Source organism: Nylanderia fulva, unplaced genomic scaffold (assembly GCF_048542155.1).
Source record: "Nylanderia fulva isolate GAGA-0341 unplaced genomic scaffold, ASM4854215v1 Scaffold258, whole genome shotgun sequence".
Taxonomy (NCBI): domain Eukaryota; kingdom Metazoa; phylum Arthropoda; class Insecta; order Hymenoptera; family Formicidae; genus Nylanderia; species Nylanderia fulva.
The window spans coordinates 137,522-156,254 of NW_028190323.1; the positions used below are offsets into that span (position 1 = coordinate 137,522).

General features: G+C 29.8%; 2 protein-coding genes across 2 annotated transcripts; both read right to left on the reverse strand.

The window, feature by feature from the left end:
* Positions 1-3,249: 3,249 nt before the first annotated feature.
* Positions 3,250-7,200, reverse strand: LOC114943503 (uncharacterized). The gene is made up of 5 exons (XM_085483547.1): positions 5,700-7,200; positions 4,833-4,846; positions 4,662-4,782; positions 4,087-4,269; positions 3,250-3,981 (listed from the first exon to the last, which is right to left on the reverse strand). Exons 1-5 carry the CDS (start codon positions 6,904-6,906, stop codon positions 3,761-3,763), a joined length of 1,746 nt encoding a protein of 581 aa, XP_085339673.1. The 5' UTR covers positions 6,907-7,200; the 3' UTR covers positions 3,250-3,760.
* Positions 7,201-7,726: 526 nt separating this feature from the next.
* LOC146722903 (uncharacterized) lies at positions 7,727-9,934 on the reverse strand. The gene is made up of 5 exons (XM_085483545.1): positions 9,907-9,934; positions 9,728-9,790; positions 9,291-9,557; positions 8,854-9,120; positions 7,727-8,592 (listed from the first exon to the last, which is right to left on the reverse strand). Exons 1-5 carry the CDS (start codon positions 9,932-9,934, stop codon positions 7,727-7,729), a joined length of 1,491 nt encoding a protein of 496 aa, XP_085339671.1.
* Between the last annotated feature and the right edge of the window lie 8,799 nt (positions 9,935-18,733).

Genomic DNA, 18,733 nt, shown 5'->3' on the forward strand with positions numbered 1-18,733 from the left:
TGTAATTGTAATTGTGTAATATTTTTTTTAATTATCAGCACACAAATAGATCGCCTCTGGAATTATTTTTTAAAACAACCAGCACACGAATAGATCGCCTCTGGAATTATTTTTTAAAACAACCAGCACACGAATAGATCGCCTCTGGAATTATTTTTTAAAACAACCAGCACACGAATAGATCGCCTCTGGAATTACAGTTTTAAAACAACCAGCACACGAATAGATCGCCTCTGGAATTATTTTTTAAAACAACCAGCACACGAATAGATCGCCTCTGGAATTATTTTTTAAAACAACCAGCACACGAATAGATCGCCTCTGGAATTATTTTTTAAACCAGCACACGAATAGACCGATTCTGGCACTAACTACTATAAAAACTAATAATAATTATCAATTATACATAAAAAAATAAACAAAGGATTGCATTATCTTTCAGATAAAAAAAATTGAGAATTGCATTTTAATAAAAAAAAATTAAAATAAAAATTAAAAATAAAAATAAAAATTGCATTTTAAACGTCTATTTGAATGTTCTTATAAAATTACACCTACATACATACATACATACAAATATATATATATATATATATATATGTCTAGGGGCAATTTTGACGACATTTTTTTTATTCAATATGAAAATATGCGCAAATGTCCAGAGAGTAACATGCAACAAACCGTTTCAAAAAATTCCATCTAGTTTTTTAATAATGTGTGGAAAAGTACAAAATGGTAGTTTTGACTACTTCTTTTATGGTTAGGCAGTTTCAAAGACAGTGTATATAAAATATATAGTTTTTAATGCACAGAGGCAGTTTTTACGACCAGATCTACATATTGTAACGATATAAAGGTTGTTTTGACGACTGGTCGGCAAAAATGCCTTAATACAGTTATAAACTGTATATTAATTGACCCGGTGTAAAGATTGTTTTGGCGACATATGTATATTTTATATATTTGTCCTCAAAACAACCTTTACACCAGATCGATTAATATATAATTTATAGCTACATTAAGGTAATTTTGACGACATATGTATATTTCATATATTTTGTATATATTTGTCGTTAAAACAACCTTTACACCGTGTTAATTGATATATATATATATGTAAATCGATTTTGACAATGATTTTTCGTGAACATTAACTATTTCGATGACTTCTAGCTGTTTTAATTACTTCGTCATAGTTTTTGCATTTTCGTATACTTTCACATCATTAAAATTAGATTTTAAGTATCTATTTACCGATATACACAGTTAAATCGTCTTAAGTTCATTATGAGGCATATAGACAATGACTATAAACGGCTTTATGTTTTCAATTTATTTGACTGAAACGTGTACGCGCTGGCATGAGTGCACACATGTCCATGCGCGTCTATCTACACGTAATGACGCGCCTTAATATGTACCGACACGCACGAATGATATTACACAAATATATTGTAAACGTTAATAAAATTTTATAATTATTATTAACGTTTAGTCTAAATAAATATATAATTTACATGTTTTTTGATTGAACATGTTATCTGTATTATATATTTGAAATACAATATCTTTATTTGAAAATTATCTTAATTGCTGATACGTTCCATTGCACTTTATCAAATTATAATAAAATCTTTTTTTAGGTCTCCATGAAATGTTTATTTGCATAAATCATATATATATATATATATATATATATCAAATATAAATGTGCTTTATTGTACTTAAGTGAATTTTGTTCGCCATACTTTAACAAAAGTTGTATGTATTCTATGTTTAATATTATATACGTTTAGAGGAATTACACATAATAAGATATATTTATGATATATAAGAAAACTTAAAAAAAATTATAACTCTTAAGTTTAATTAAAAATAAATGTGAGACGACCCAACTGGCTTAAATTAATTCTTATTATTATTAGTTTGATGCCATGTACAAGAAAAGACAACGTTTCGACCTTAGGTTTAGGTCCTTATCAAGTCTAAAATTAACATTAAAAACTACAATAGATGTACATACAAGAATTTTGATTTTTAAGAAAGTAAAGCGCAAACCAAGATTATAATAACAATTTAAACGTACCTTACAAATTCTTAAGTGCAATATATAATTAATTTTGTTCCATTTTACATATTTCAATATAAATATTGTGTCCCGTAAACGTTCGGTATGGATGGTAAAGACGAACTAAGTTAAACAGCTTTGATTATTCTATCATAGATCGGATTCAAATTCTCTGTGTCTTTCTGTAGGTTGATCGTGTTATTAAATTTTTTTATAAAAAACATTTCAGCAATCTCTCTTTTCCTAGTGTTTGTTTCTCGATGTAAAATATTTAAGTTTGTCCATTTAAAGTCATGCGAAAAATCATTTCTATGTTTGCTTATAACATTTTGATTGCTGACATGCATTTTTATATTATTCATATGTTCTTTAATCCGAGTATTAAGATGTCTTTTAGTTTGTCCGATGTATGTGGCGTCACAGTCATTGCAGTCAACTTTATAAACTATCTCGGTCATATCGGCTTTAGGTAATTTGTCTTTTCGGGGTTTAATAAACGTATCAAGTTTTTTTGGAATCGTATAAATAACACTTAAGCCTGTTTTCTTAATAGATCTCTCAATAGTCTCACTTAGGTTCTTAACATACGGCATTAAAATACAAGACGAAATATCAAATACATTATTTTTGTCAACTACGTTATGAGAATTTTCTAAAAAACATGTTCTTTTATACATATATCGCTCGATGACCGTCCTAGGGAAACAATTATTCAACAAGATTTTTTTAACCATCTGTAAGTTCTCATTATGAAATCGTTTATCTGATAACAAAATAGCGTGGTCGACTAAGTTATTAATCGTGTTAACTTTGTATTTAAACGGATGGTTAGAATGGTAGTTTAAATATCTACCAGAGAAGGTGGGTTTCTGGTACCAACTAGTCAATAGTTTACCATTGTTTCTAAAAACCAATGTATCCAGAAAGTTAATCTTGTTATTTATCTCTGTTTCATGTGTAAATTGCAAACGGTGATGGTATTTATTAAACGTAGTCAAAATGTTATCCATTTTATTGCGTGGTACTATTGCAAAAATATCATCAACGTACCTATAATAAACTGAAATGTCAAATTGTAAAGAGCTTAAACATTCTGTCTCAAGATCAGCCATAACTAAGTCTGCTAAAATAGGTGAAAGGGGGGATCTTAAGTTTAACTTGGATATAAAATCTATCTTGGATACAAAATAATAAAACATCTCTAAGAAAATAACAATCTTTAAGAAAATAATAATTTCTTGACTATTAATATATATAAGTATTTTTAAATAATCTTGTCTATTATATTTTATAATTATAAGCACTTTAATAATCTTAAATCTATATAATAATTTTAAATCTATTATAATTCTTACAATAAAAGGAATGTTTAGAGACTGTTTTTGTACGGAATCTTAATAAAGATGTATCACATTAGTGCAATGTTAAAATATAATTCTTTCATTGTAATATCTGATATTTTGATATTGAAAGCAGTACTCGTATTCGTAGAGATAACGTTGCACAATTTTGAACCATTAATTTTTTAAAATAAAAACTTGTTTTCCTTTGGTTAGAGGAGAATCAGAAGAGTTATATAATTTTAAAACATGTACAAACCGTAATAGGACATCTTTTTTTATGAAAACAACAATAGCAGAATAGAATATACGACAAGAGCAATTTTAACGACACATTGTAATGATAATAGTTTTAAGTATTTTTTCTTATTTGGTTATGTAACCAACTTTTTATCTGAGCACTTGTACGGGCCTTTAATACAGGATATTTAATTTTTATTTCGTTAATTTTACGAAGAGATGGCAATTTTTTATTTTTTATGGCAGGTTGGAATGAAGATAAAACTATTGTGCGTTCATCATCCGTCCATCTGATCTTATGAGTACTATTTCTTGTAGAACCAACAACAGATGCTAAAATAATAATAAAATTACATTAATTTAGTACATTTATTATGAAATATGTTGTTTAATAAAGAACAACATATATTACTTAATCGAAAAATTATTTAAACTTACTCATTCTTTTTTTCTGCCTCTGTGTATTATTATTTACGTTATTCTTTCCTCTAGTCACCTGTTCAGATTGCTTTGCTCTTTTTGATAAAATATTTAAATCTGATTCTGTATTACATTCATCATCTGATTCGGTCACATTTTTAATATTATAATTAACTTTCCTCTTAGAAGCCAAACGGTTTCCTAAAATAATGACAAAATCAATATAATATATAAATATGTTTATATAGAATTTAGTATAGTATATAATATGTAGTATCTAATGTTTATATAGAATATGTCTCTAAATGAATGCCGTTTGAGATAATTACTAAATGATAAGAGAAAGAATTAAAAAATGTTATTTAAAAAATGCAAATAATTTTGGAAAATTAAAAAGTATTTTTTGTGCATAATTGTTATGTATATATAGAAAAAAATAATACAAATTTTCTTTTTCTTATATCTAATATTTAATAATTATTTTAAACAGTATTTTTTTAAAGTTGTCTTATATATTTATTGTAAGAACTGTTAAAACAACGAGCACAGTACGTGTACTATTTGATATAGATATTATTCAAACCACCACGTACCTTTTGTTTTCTCGATATTATTATGTAGATGATTATTGATAATTTTTTCTTTGCTAGGCAATTTAGATGATCTCGTTTGTATTAATGATAAAGTATCAGACGTATTTAAACTTAAATCTGAGTTATCATTATTAATCGAATCATCCCCGTTTTCATTTTCATCATCAACATTATCACTTTCATCTGTTGTGTCTCCTCCTTGTGCGTATTTGAGTAAACGTGGCTGTTCGCGACGGAAAGATGGATAGGACGTGGTCGGAAGCGAGACTGAGAGATAGACACAACACTCGACACACGCGTAACGTTCACAAAAAAGAATATATTTATATAAACTTTTAACAAAAATTACAATTAATATTCCGCACTGAATTTGCCGAAAGATAGCCGAGTCGAATGTATTAGAAATGAATGCAATAAACGAGAGAAAAGCCGGGTCGAAAATAAATTACTGACTGTTCCGCAAGCAACGGTAATTAGAAGAGAAAACCGAAAAAGACAAGCGATCTTTTTCGGAAAGTAAAAGCACACTCTATTCGCGACGAGCAATCGGAAAGAGACCCGCGGTCACGAGAGAGGAGGTTTATATAGGCCCGGATTTCGAGAACCTTCGCGAACATTTTCCTCTTGTTCGATCGAGATGTTAAGGGCGAAAGTACGTTTGCGATAATTATTTACCTTTTAGCAAGTCATATTTTGTTGTTATCGGGACTAAATTGTATCTCCTCTAGCGCGACCGCGGTGTTTACCATTATCGGTGATTTGACGTAAGCGCTTCCTTTTTGCAGGCGCGGGGTATACGTATACCTGTGCGGCCGAGCGCTATTTGAATTAATATTAATATAAGGTGACGCTTGAGGCATGTTGCATGTGAACGAAATGATTGCATGAGTTTTAACGCAATAATGTTTTAAGCTTTTTTTTTTTTTGCGTTAGACGTTCGATTTTCGAACAGTGGCAGTTTAGATGATCTCGTTTGTATTAATGATAAAGTATCAGAAGTATTTAAACTTAAATTTGAGTTATCATTATTAATCGAATCATCCCTGTTTTCATTTTCATCATCAACATTATCACTTTCATCTGTTGTTTCTCCTCCTTGTGCGTATTTGAGTAAACGTGATATAGCCAAATCTTTTGTTACGATTGTCTTTCTGTAGTGAGATTTATGTATTTTTTCGTGATGGCCCATGAAATCAGCTAGATTATTCACTTCATGTTCAGATATATCTAATGACATACATACTGTAGCAATATGTTTCCGCAATATTGTACCTCGTAACGAAGTTGGCATTTTTGCCCCAGAAATTACAGAATATTTTCGCATTAATACACATGCTCTCAAATATTTGAATCTTCTTTTGTCAAGTGAATAAATACCAAAAATATAAGGATTATTTTCGGGTACGCCAGCATCTTTACGATAATTAATAATCATTTGCATACATTTTAATATTTCTTCATGAAGTAACACAGGAACCGTTCTCCCTAATTTGCCGCGTATTGTCATCCGTACATATTTAGATAAAGATTTATATAATTCAGGTGCTTCTTCTTTTGAAATTGCCGCACAATTTTCCAAATTTTCAATTAAAACACGCTCCAGTTCACCAGCACGTCTTCTATTAAATATCATAATCGATATTAATATTATTTCAGTTAACATACGCCATGCGTGAATTGAGAAACCATTTGTTTGTAAAGATTCTAGAGCTTTTATGCGTTTAGCTTTGAGATAAGCATTGAATATTTTTATATCATCTATAGATGGCAAGACAATATTCTTTTGCCTTTTTCGATGCCCTTGAGTTTCAAACACAATTTTATTTACAGCAACAGGATAATCCTCTTCAAATAATTTCAAAAAATTTTCTACCACAGTTTGTTTGCTACAATCTTGTTTCTTAATGCATATACTTCTTAAAAGTTTCCCAATTTGTTTTATAAGTGTTCCTAAAGATGTTGCAATAGATGGTATTTTATATGTCCAAGTCTTTTCATCGAATTGTGCAAGTTTATTTACAGCTTTAATGCATTGTTCATAATTTGTTGGATTATATATTGAAGAGAAATCTACTATACTATTATCAAGATCTCTCAAAACAATAAGAAATCGTCCAAGTAATCTCAGTCGCGCTCTAATCATATCGTGCTGATGTTGGAGACGATATTTCTGACACATTTTATTGCCAAAAGCAATTAGCAGTTCATCATATCTAATAATTTGAGTTACGCTGTCTTCCCTCATTACTGGGAACACCAATCTTCTTAATGGTGTATTTGCACTGTAATGAATTCGACAAGCCACAGTACGTCCCAATATTTTAACATTTCTTTGAGGATATTCCCTTTTTGGCGCACATGATGCAAAATGATGTCTTATATTATTTTTAGAAAAAAAACCCTTTGCATTTAGCACAAGGAATAAAATCGGCTGCTTGTCTATTCAATTCATTTCTTGGACGCCAGCATACAATTAAATCTCCTTTATTTAAGTTAGAATTAGTATTATATATGAAATTTCCTTTTCGTCTAAGTAGACCAATAATCTTCTTTTGTTCCGGATTACCTGAAATAGTAAGTACAAAATGTATAATAAATTATGATTAAATTAAAAGTAAATTATTAAAAATTTTACACATAATATACACACAATAAATTATTAATATTTGAAAAGTATCAGAAATTATTTGATCAAATATTATAGTTGGCAAAATTTTTTATATATTTTTTTAAATTTAAAGACTATTGTTTAAAATGCAGTTATACATATACTTTAGTAGTATATGTACAAGTTATATATGGAAATGTGTTAATAAGAAAGATGATGCATTCACAGTTTTCAAGTTATGAGCGATTAAACAAGAAAACGTTTTTGAATGTAATTAGCCGAATATAGATAACAAAATTCTATTTTTAAAATTTTGAGTGATTAACTTGAATAGATATTTACTTTAAAAAGCATAATTTTAAATATATAAAGTATTAAAATTTGAAAAGCTATGATAAATGATTTTCTTTGACATTTTCACATTAGGAACTTCGATTTCAATTAACTTTTAGATATTCTAAATAGTATTGGCAACTTTGTATATAACATACAACTTACCCTTAGGTAAAAGACGAAACTTTTTCACATCTTCTTCTTCTTTATGTACTGTTTCTAAATGTCTTGCAATTTGCGCTTGAAATTTTTCACAATATACGCACATATTTTGTTTTAATTTAGGATTATTGGAAGTTTCCACATACATATTTCTATCATCACATACTTCAGATGAAAATGTTGATGTCAAATTTAATGTCCTGTTCACAGATTTATTTTTACTTGTATTAATCGTACGTTCATGTGTATTTTTAGTTTCATTTTCATCTTCATCTTCATCTGTGTCTTCAAGCTTAGAACAATCTGACAAATGAAAACTACTATCTAAATTATTTTTAGATGTAATGGATGTATCATCAGACTCAGAATTATTATTATGGATTTCACACTCTAAGTCTAACTGATTCTCTATGAGTGTAGATTCTGCAACTGGACAAGATGTTTCACTTGAAATATTATCGATAACGTAAGTCCCGTTTGCATTTGAAGAAACATCACTATTATCGATATTATACGTATTATTCATCTGTATACTATTTGTAATATTATCAACTTTCTCTGTGTGCACTGGAATCTTCTTTAGTAATATCTTAACATTTTGTATTTCTAGAATCTTCGGAGTTTTTTTAGGTTTTTTAGTTTTTCTAAATTTCTCAATAACATTCGCATTTTCACATATTTTAGAAGTAGAATAAAATTTATTACAACATTGAACGCTCTGTTTAACATCCGAAATCTTAGTTATTGTCGAAACATTTTCGATATCGTAATTCACATTTGCTGTATCAATACTGAACGTAGCATTAGAATTAATAGCTGGCAAAGAATCTGTAAACAAAATTTATGAAAATAAAGTAGAGAACTTTTATTGCAAGTAACTGATGTTGCAAAAGCTGTAATGTATTGTAACGCAAAATATGTAAATAAAACTGCATATAGAATGATCACTGTGGGCATATTCGATATACACAGTCAGTACTGAAAATCTATAGTTTATGTATATTATAGATTTTCAGTACTGGCAATAAATATTAGAACATGCTCCACATAATGTTTTGTAATCTGATTAATTATACGTTATACACTTACCGCTTATCTCAATAGTGTTACTAACAATTAATGTATTAAAATTCTCATCGATACAAGGAGGATCTACAGTCAAATGCGCAGAATCTTCAATATTATCACTGTCATTTGTATTATCACAACTTATCAAATTAAAATCAGACTTTATATTGCACTGTTCAGTATCACAGTTACTGCTTGATGGAACGCAAGTGCCTTCTTCGATTTCAAATGTCACATATGATGCATCAACATTTAAAATAGCATTGGAATTGACAGTTGTTGGAAAATCTGTGAAATAAGATAAAAAATAGGGTAGAGACATTTTATTGCAAGCAACTGATGATGTTGCAAATGCTGTTAATGTGTTGTCAGACAAAATACGTAGAAAGACTGTATCTAGAATGTCTGCTGTATAATGTATTAAAATTTGATTAATTATATGTATATCATAGACTCACCGCTTTTCTCAATATTGTTACTAACAACTAATGTATTAAGATTCTCATCGATACAAGGAGCATCTACAGTCAAATGCGCAGAATCTTTAATATTATCACTGTCATTTGTATTATCACAACTTATCAAATTAAAATCAGACTTTATATTGCACTGTTCAGTATCACAGTTACTGCTTGATGAAACGCAAGTGCCTTCTTCGATTTCAAATGTCACATATGATGCATCAACATTTAAAGTAGCATTGGAATTGACAGTTGTTGGAGAATCTGTGAAATAAGATAAAAAATAGGGTAGAGACATTTTATTGCAAGCAACTGATGATGTTGCAAAAGCTGTTAATGTGTTGTCACGCAAAATACGTAGAAAGACTGTATCTAGAATGTCTGCTGTATAATGTATTAAAATTTGATTGATTATATGTATATCATAGACTCACCGCTTTTCTCAATATTGTTACTAACAACTAATGTATTAAGATTCTCATCGATACAAGGAGCATCTGCAGTCAAATGCGCAGAATCTTTAATATTATCACTGTCATTTGTATTATCACAACTTATCAAATTAAAATTAGACTTTATATTGCATTGTTCAGTATCACAGTTACTGCTTGACGGAAGGCAAGTGCTTTCTTTGATTTCATGTCACATTTGATGTATCAACATTTAACGTAGCATTGGAATTGGCAGTTGGTTAAAAATCTTTAAAACAAATTTATGAAGATAAAGTAAATATAATTTTATAAGTAAACTTTATGTACTAATTATAAAACTTTAAACCATTTTTCATGAACATAATTGTATTATGTTAAAGATTTAACATAACAATTATACATTAATTGAACATATATATAATAATACCTGATAAAGTTGTTAACTTCACTTTTGGAATCTTCTTGTTTAGATTATCTGCAATCTTTTGCAAGCTGAATTTTTTTTCTAAAATAACAATCGAACTTTAAATACATAATTGCTCATAAAATTATAATACTTTGCACTTTTATTACAAAAAATGAATCATACAAATAAATCATATTAGAATTTGAATGTTCTAGATATTTTCTTTATTTTAAAGTATATGAATTTATATTTTATTGTACTTACTGTTGGTTGCAATAATGCATGATTTTTTAATCTTTTTTGTCTTTAGCTGTTTTATGTTGTAGACACTATAATATTTGTTGGTACATAATAGATAATACATTTTGATTTTTGCATCAATTAATTTTAATATTAGTATTTCGTTTGTCTAATTAAAACAACAGTAGCAAAACAACAATAGCAAATTAAACGACAAATTAACAATAGCAAAATAAACGACCATCAAAGTAAGACGTAATAATTCTAACGGTAATGGCTTTCGCGCTTTTTTTGGTATCGAGTTTCTATGGTAGCGAGTAATGGCTGCACAAAGGACGCGGAATGCCTTGCTACGCGGCAAGAAGCGACGCGGTAGCCAATCAACGTACCACTTTTTAATAAAGGTGCCTTTTCACGAGCCGCTGAAACCGATTGTTTGAGCGACAAAAATGATCACGTGACAACTTTTGTCGCTAAACTAAACAGCGATAATTTTTGACATGAAAAGGATAGTAGCGCGACAGAATTGAAAGTTGAGAGACAAATTTTGCGTCGTTTGTGTAATCAGTTAAAAACAAAATTTGCATTATTTGTGTATAACCAGTTATATTAATTTGTATATTACGCAATGGCTTCTAGAAAACAAAAATATAACAATTGGCTACTAAATTGTAATCGTACATGATTCGAGAAAGTGAAATCAAATATAACAATGATATTATTTTTGCTATTAGTTTGCTGTTGACAAATCAAACTCAAAAAAGATATTCTAAAAAAAAGTTTTGCACCGCTGTTTCAAAATCGTAACGAGCATGGCTTTTATAAAGTTACCTTACCATATATAAGATCAGAAAGTGCAAGATTTATTAATTATTTTCGCATGTCATCAACACATTATGTTTTCTTCAGTATACACGACACTATCAACTAATCTGTGACAGTGCATCAGCGTTTGAGCAGTAAATGCTTTGTAGTTGAACTGATTCAAACTACAAAATTGTTGACGCTGGATTACAAGCGACAAATCTGTCGCTTCAATCGCTTGTTTTAGCGGCACGTAAAATTGCGCCTTAAAGGTGCTAATTCATGGAGACGCTCGATGCTCATTTTCAGCGTCAAAAACGTCACGTGACCAAAAATAAAGATACCAATTCGTCAATTTTGATCACATGACGTCTTTTGACGCTGAAATTTACCGTCTAACGTCAGCATAAAAAGGCACCTTAAGAGCTGTAATTTATTGGCTACCGCGTCGCTTTTGCCGCGCGCCAAGCATTTCCGCGTCCTGTGAGCAGGAGCCATATGACCGATATTCATAGACCGGTATTCATAGTCCGATCTTATATTCAAGATCGTCTTAAATCTGGTCGGTGGTTGACTTAAGATTCTGTTCAACCAATCAAATGGCTCCGTGGCGTCTTAAGCTCGGACTTAAGACGATCTTAAATATAAGATCGGACTATGAATTTAGGCCTAAGTCCCGGCATACAATAAGTGATATAAGCCCTAAGCCTTATCATTTAAGGCTGCGTTCCAAAACGTCCTCTTCGAGGAAAATTCCACTGAAAATTTATAATGCACGTAACGTACACTATAGCTTTTTAAGTAAAATTTTCCTCGAAGAGGACGTTTTGGAACGCAACCTAAGTTTTAAACAGTGACGTATTTCTTTTCGGTGAGGTTACTCGCGCTGCCTTAAAACCATTGCACGTAAAAAGTTTTAGTCGTAACCGTAAGATTCAACCTATTACGTTGCTCGATTCGGCCATCCATAACCGTAGCAGTAAGAATCAAACAACGCGATTGGTCAAATCCTACGGTTTTAACTAAAACTTTTTTACGTGCAATGGCCTTAAAGCTTAGGCTGAAGTCCCATAGAGTGGATTGCACGGAAATGGAATTAGCGGATCACCAATCACAGAACTGCTTCGACGTAATCTTTGAAAAGGTTACATCAGAACAATCTCGTGATTGGTAATCCGCTAATTCCGCTTCCGCACAATCTGCTCCATGGGACTCCAACCTTAGGGTGCCGTCACATGAGGCGTAACTTGCGTAAAGCGTAACTTGCGGCGACCAATCACATCGTCTCATTTGAGTATCAGCTGCAAATGAGATAATGTGATTGGTCGGTGCAAGTTACGCTCCATGTGAAGCCAGCCTTAGGGTTTAAATCACCTATCGGTGAACCCGACCTTAAAACGATCTTAAATATAAAAAATTAAATATAAAATTCTAACCCCTGGTCCACAATAGGTGATTTAAACCCTAAGTTTTAAGAAATTGACCAATCTTAAGGTTTGTTCGCGTCACATACCCCAACATGCTCCTTTTCACTCCAATGCGATCCTATTGGAGCTTTTATCCAAATTATCCAATAGGATCGCATTGGAGTGAAAAGGAGCTCTAAGCTTTAAGAAATTGATCAATCACAGTTAGGTATTAGGAGAATACTCGACTATAGATTTGTTCGCGTCACATGCCCTAACATGCTCCTTTTCACTCCAATGCGATCCTATTGGAGCTTTTATCCAAATTATCCAATAGGATCGCATTGGAGTAAAAAGGAGCATGTTGGGGCATGTGACGCGAACAAATCTATAGTCGAGTATTCTCCTAATACCTAACTGTGATTGATCAATTTCTTAAAGCTTAGAGCTTAAATCACCTATTGTGGACCAGGGGTAATAGTAATGGTTTCCGCACTTTTCATACCTTTTTCAAACATTGGTATGCAGAGAGTAATGGCTCCTGCACACAGGACATGGAAATGCTTGCCGCGCGGCAAGAAGCGACGCGGTAACTAATCAACATACCTTTTTAATAAGAGCTGTAGGTTTATTAGCTATCGCGTCGCTTCTTGTCGCGCGGCAAGCATTTCCGCGTCCTGTGTGCAGAAGCCATTAGACTTTAGGTCTGTTCTTTTCAGCTGAACTGACTGCACTAGTTCAGAGGATGTCTTTTGCTCAACATTGGAAGGAAAAAGACAACCTCTAAACTACTGCAGCCAGTTCAGCTGAAAAGAACAGACCTTTTATACGCAGGCGCAATTACGTCATGTAACTACATTTAGCAGAGAAAGGCCAATATTCATAATCCTAATCTGTAAATATGAATGTTTCGTTTTTTTGTTAAAAACATAAATGTACATATAATATATAAATTTATATTCCTATTTTAATTATATTAAAATAAAAAATGTATCTACATAATTTTGAAAAATTGAAATTAGTTGATTCAATGCAAATATATGCGAATAATATTGTGTTTCAATTTTAATGTAATTTCTATATTTTATATTTCTGATTTATATTGTATGATAAACACACTAGTAGAATATTTATCATGAAATATCCTATTAGTAAATCTGTTCTGTTTAGCTAAATTTATACACCGTTCCTTTCTCTTCTTTTTCTTTTCCACGTGAAAAATTATCATAAAATATCATGAAATATAGAAATTACATTAAAATAGAAACACAATATCATTTGCATACATTTTGCATTGGACAAAATAATTTCAATTTTTTCAGAATTATGCAGATACATTATTTACTTTAATACATATAATTAGAACAAGAATAAATTTATAAATTATATGTGTATTTATATTTTTAACAAGAAAACAAAATACATTATTTATAGATTATAGGAAATGTAATAAGATATTACACAGGCTATTATAGGAAACCACAATCCGGATTAAGACAACAATTATATGTATCTAACTGTAATGCAATCTTGAATAATTGGTCTTCTAAAAAGCATTTTTTATTGTGACATATCTAATCAAGAAAAGAATTGTACAATTATAAAACAAAATTTTTCTACTTTTTTTTTAGTTACACCCCCTAATATTTTTTTAAAAATTTTTTTTCAAAAAATTATGTAAAAAAAAATTTTTTGGTGATTTACGTCTTTAAAAAAAGGGGATTCCGGGGGGGACGTTTTTTTTTGACCGAATGCAATAATGGATTTTTTTTTTGGGGTTTTTTTTTTTTCCCCCGCGAATCAAAAATCCTTTTCCCGTTAAATCTTTAAAAGGCCGCGGCTAAATTCCATATAAATCCCATAAAACAAAAAAAATTTTTTTTATCCTTTTTCCAGTTTTAAAAACTTTTTTAAAAAAAAAGGGTTTTGCAGTTTTTCTGTGCTAAAATTAAATTTTAAACCCATAGGGTTTTAAAATTAAGAAAAAAATTTTTTAAAAAAAAAAAAAAAATGAGTTGCAAGTCTAATAAAAAAAAAAATTATTAAAAAAATTTTTCCCAATGTTGTGTGTAATTCTATACGTCAATGTGTGGAAGTTGGTACTAAACCCTGTTTTATATGTTATACTTAAGGGGTTTTGGTTTGTTGGGCTAAAACCCCTTTTTTAAATTTTGGGGCCCTCACTCCGGCATCCCCCCCTTTAAAAAAAAAATATTAATATTTTTTTTTTCTCATTTATTTTTTTTGCCCGCCCCCCCACCCCTCCATTAGTATAAGTCTGGGGGCCCCCAAATCGACTTTGGCCCGTGCTGCAAAATTTTAGACGGACCCCAATTTTTTGTCATACGACGGAAACCCCCTGTAGCCCGCACATCCCCACCCCGGGCCGTTAAAAAGGGGCCGGGGAAAAAACCGGCCCGGGGGGGGGGGATTAAAGGGGAAAAAAAACATTTAAAAAATTTTAAATAAATTTAAAAATTTTACGAATTTCTCCTGGGTTTCAACTCTGAAAACTGGGGCCGGGGGCCCTCCGACGGCATTTGTATTTCATATTCATCCAAAAACGAGAAAAAAAATATAAAAAAAAAAAATAATTTATTTTTAATTTAATAAATTTAAAAAAAAAAAAAAATTTTTAAAAATTTAAAAAAAATTTATTAATTTTTTAAAAAAATTTTTTTTTTCCCCCTTTAAAAAATTTTCTTAATTTAAAAAAAAAATTTTTTTTTTTATTAAATTTTTTTTCCCTTGGGTTTTGTTGTAAAAAACCACTCGGGGCAAAGTTTTTGGGGCCCCCAAAAAAATTTTTTTCCCTCCATGCGATCCTATTTTTGGGAAAAATTTAAAAAAAACTCCCAAAAGGGCGCATTGGAGTGGGAAAAATGTTGGGGGGATTGACCGGGGAAAAAAACTTTGACTCCCGGAAATCGATTCGGCTCTCGGGAAAAATGACCTTTTTTAGGGCCAAAAAAAAAATAAGGGTTTTGCCACAAACCGGCAAAAGCTTTCCACCGGGAGAACCAACGCGATCCAACCAAGGGAAAAGATTCTGTAATTTTTCTAAAATGAAAACGGGAAAAAAGAAAAAATTTTTCCCCAAATTACATCATTTTTTTTTTTAAAAAACTGCGTGATTGGGGAAATTTTTTACTTTTTTTCATTTTCACTTTAAAAAAAGTTACGAATCGTACCCCGACGCCGCGTTTTTGGAAAAAATAATACAACCCTTTTACCGCGGCAAAATTATTTGATCCAATTTTTTCCATTGGGTATCCCTCGGGTTCCCCGCGGGCACGCGTTTTTAGGGGCCCATAGTCAATGAACCGGGTTTTATTTGCCAAAGCGATCAATGACCAATCCCCAAAACCTTTTTTTAAGAAAAATGGTTTGATTGGCAAAGCCCTTGGGGGGGTTCAGAAAACACAACATTTTTTCCAAAATTACAATTTTTTATTTAAAAAGCGATTAAATTAGCTTTCTAGTAACTTTTTTTTAAATGTTTTTTGTATTTTGAACGCCCCTTGACGCCTCGATCATTAAAATTCCCTTTTTTTTAAAAAAAATATACTCTATTTGTGGGGGTTTAAAAACGCTCGTGTTTTTTTGGGTTTTTCCCTTTTTTTTTTTCCTTTGCTAAATTTTTTTTTTTTCTCTATTTTTCGTTTTAAAATTTTTTTAAAATGATTTTTTCGTGTTTTATGCTTTTTTTTATTCAAAAAACCTGCAAAAAGGGTATAAAAAAAAAAGGTGTCAGGGATGAAAAAATTTTTAAAAAAATATTCCTTACAACATGAAATCGTTAAAATTTAACTAAAAAAACGCCTTTCGGGAAAATGTTTAAAAAGAAATAAACGATTACAATGTATTAAGGGGAAAAAATTTTTCCCCGGGTTTTAAAATTCACCCGTCTTAAAAAGTTGGGGAAAAGTTTTTTCCCTGTTTTTTGGGCCCCCGGAACCCCTGTTTTAAAACGTAAATTTTTTCCCTAAAAATTTTCTTTTATTTCATACAATATAAAATACCCAGATAAATTTAAACAAAGTTTTTTAGTTGAAAAGCACACCATAGGGAAAAAATGTTTGGGTTTCCAAATTGTGGGGAAAAAAATCAATGCCTTAAAATTTGGCTGCATATTTTCCCATTGCATTAAGTCTTCCACTAAAAAAAAAGGCCCGCCCCCTCTTTTTAAAAAAAAAACAAAGCCCCAAAATGGGCAAATAAAGTTTTTTTTTGTATGATTTTGAAACAAAATTTTTTTTTTTCTTTAAAATTTTAAAAAATTTAGCCAATATAAAACGTGAAAAGATAACCCCAAAAAAAATCAAATTTTTTTAAAAATCTGAAATTTATTTAAATTTTTTTTTAATTATTTATTACTTATTTCTTTCTATTATGTTTAGAATTCAAAGAGTTACAGACAATCCTCCTTTTTGGTTTAAGACATATTTTGGAAAAAAGTTTATATTTTAAATACAATATATCTAAAATCTACAAAATACATTAAAATAGAAATGCAATTTCATTGACATATATTCTACATTGGCTAAATTCAATTTTTTTCAGATCTATACATTTTTTATTTTATAATAATTACAGAAAGATATAAATTTATACATATGTTTAACGAAGATACATACATATATACATATACATATAAAAAATATTTATTGTTTACAGATTAACAAAGGAAAAACAAAAAAGGACATGAAGATGTAAATTTTTAAATTAAAAAGATTTTGAGATTTTCGTTATTCATTGACAATACATTATATTTATCTTTCAATACTAAGCTTTATTTTTATAGCTTATACTAAAAAATATGATACGTTTAATTATATTCATTAAAGATATAATCTGCTTTTATGTTATATCATGTTCAAAAAATAAAGACATGTATTTTTCAATTCAGTTAATGTGTGTAATAACTTATATCAATCTTTTAAGGAGTTATATGTCATATGCATCGAATTATCTATATCACTGAACTTAAAACTTTAGTAGTATAAAGATGTAGTGCTTGCAATGCACTAATGCATAGATATTTCATTCAGATCTAGATACATTGTATGCAATTGTAAGTCTCTTATTCTATATATTCATATTTTGACTGTCAAAGATATATCTCTTTTTATGCTGTCTCCAATATGCAGCGCACGATGATCCTTGTATTATACAATATGCCAACCCTTTCAAACTGTATTATGTTTTAGTTTAAGAATTATAATTTTTTGTTTTTACTACTTCTAATAGGAATTTGAATAAATGTTGAGGAATTTTAAATAATTAGGTTTCAGAATAGCAAATGTGACTTTTGGCAATTTTTTTAAATTTATTATAATTTTTCAAATTCATTTTGTGATAAAATGTATCATATATAATTAGTTTTACATTTACGCCACTCAGAAAGTAAGCAAATATTAATGAGTACTTGTTGGAATATATTATTAATTACATAGATAATTCAAATATTTATATATAAATAATTATTGTGCGTGTGTGTGTGAAGCGGTTAAAATAAAATATAAAAATTTTCTTTTGTGATATAGATAATATCAACATGCTGCATTTGGGTATGTCATGCTAAAGAACAGGCTTCACTGATATATTCAGTACTGAATAGCAATATAAAGCTACTCAATCTTCTAACTTGTCAAATATATGAAATCATTATTGCTTTAACAGACACTGCAAGCTAATGAAGAAGCGTTGACCATTTTATCACAGAACATAAGCTTCCATATCGGAGACTGTAAATAAGCTTTCGCATAAAAATTCTCATGCTTTGTAATGGATTTCTTACTGAATTCGGTGGAACTTATACTATAAATGTATAGAACAACATTTATTTTTAAGTGGGTATTGTTATTTTTCATGTATAGTTTGTAGGTAATAAAAGAGGTAACGTAAAAGTTTAATAAATTTTTTAACAATTTTTTCTATTTTAATGGACCTTTTCTAAAATAATGCATAGTGTGCAAAATGTATAAGTAATGGGATAAAAATGGTGCAATTACCTATAAATTTTTTTCACTTTAAACCATCTGTTTGTTAAACCTAAGGAAGCCGAATTATTTGATAAAGTTAAGGGTAAATTCAGTAACCCCAAAAATATTTTCATTCCCCCTCTTTTAATTTAATTTTTTATTTTTTTTT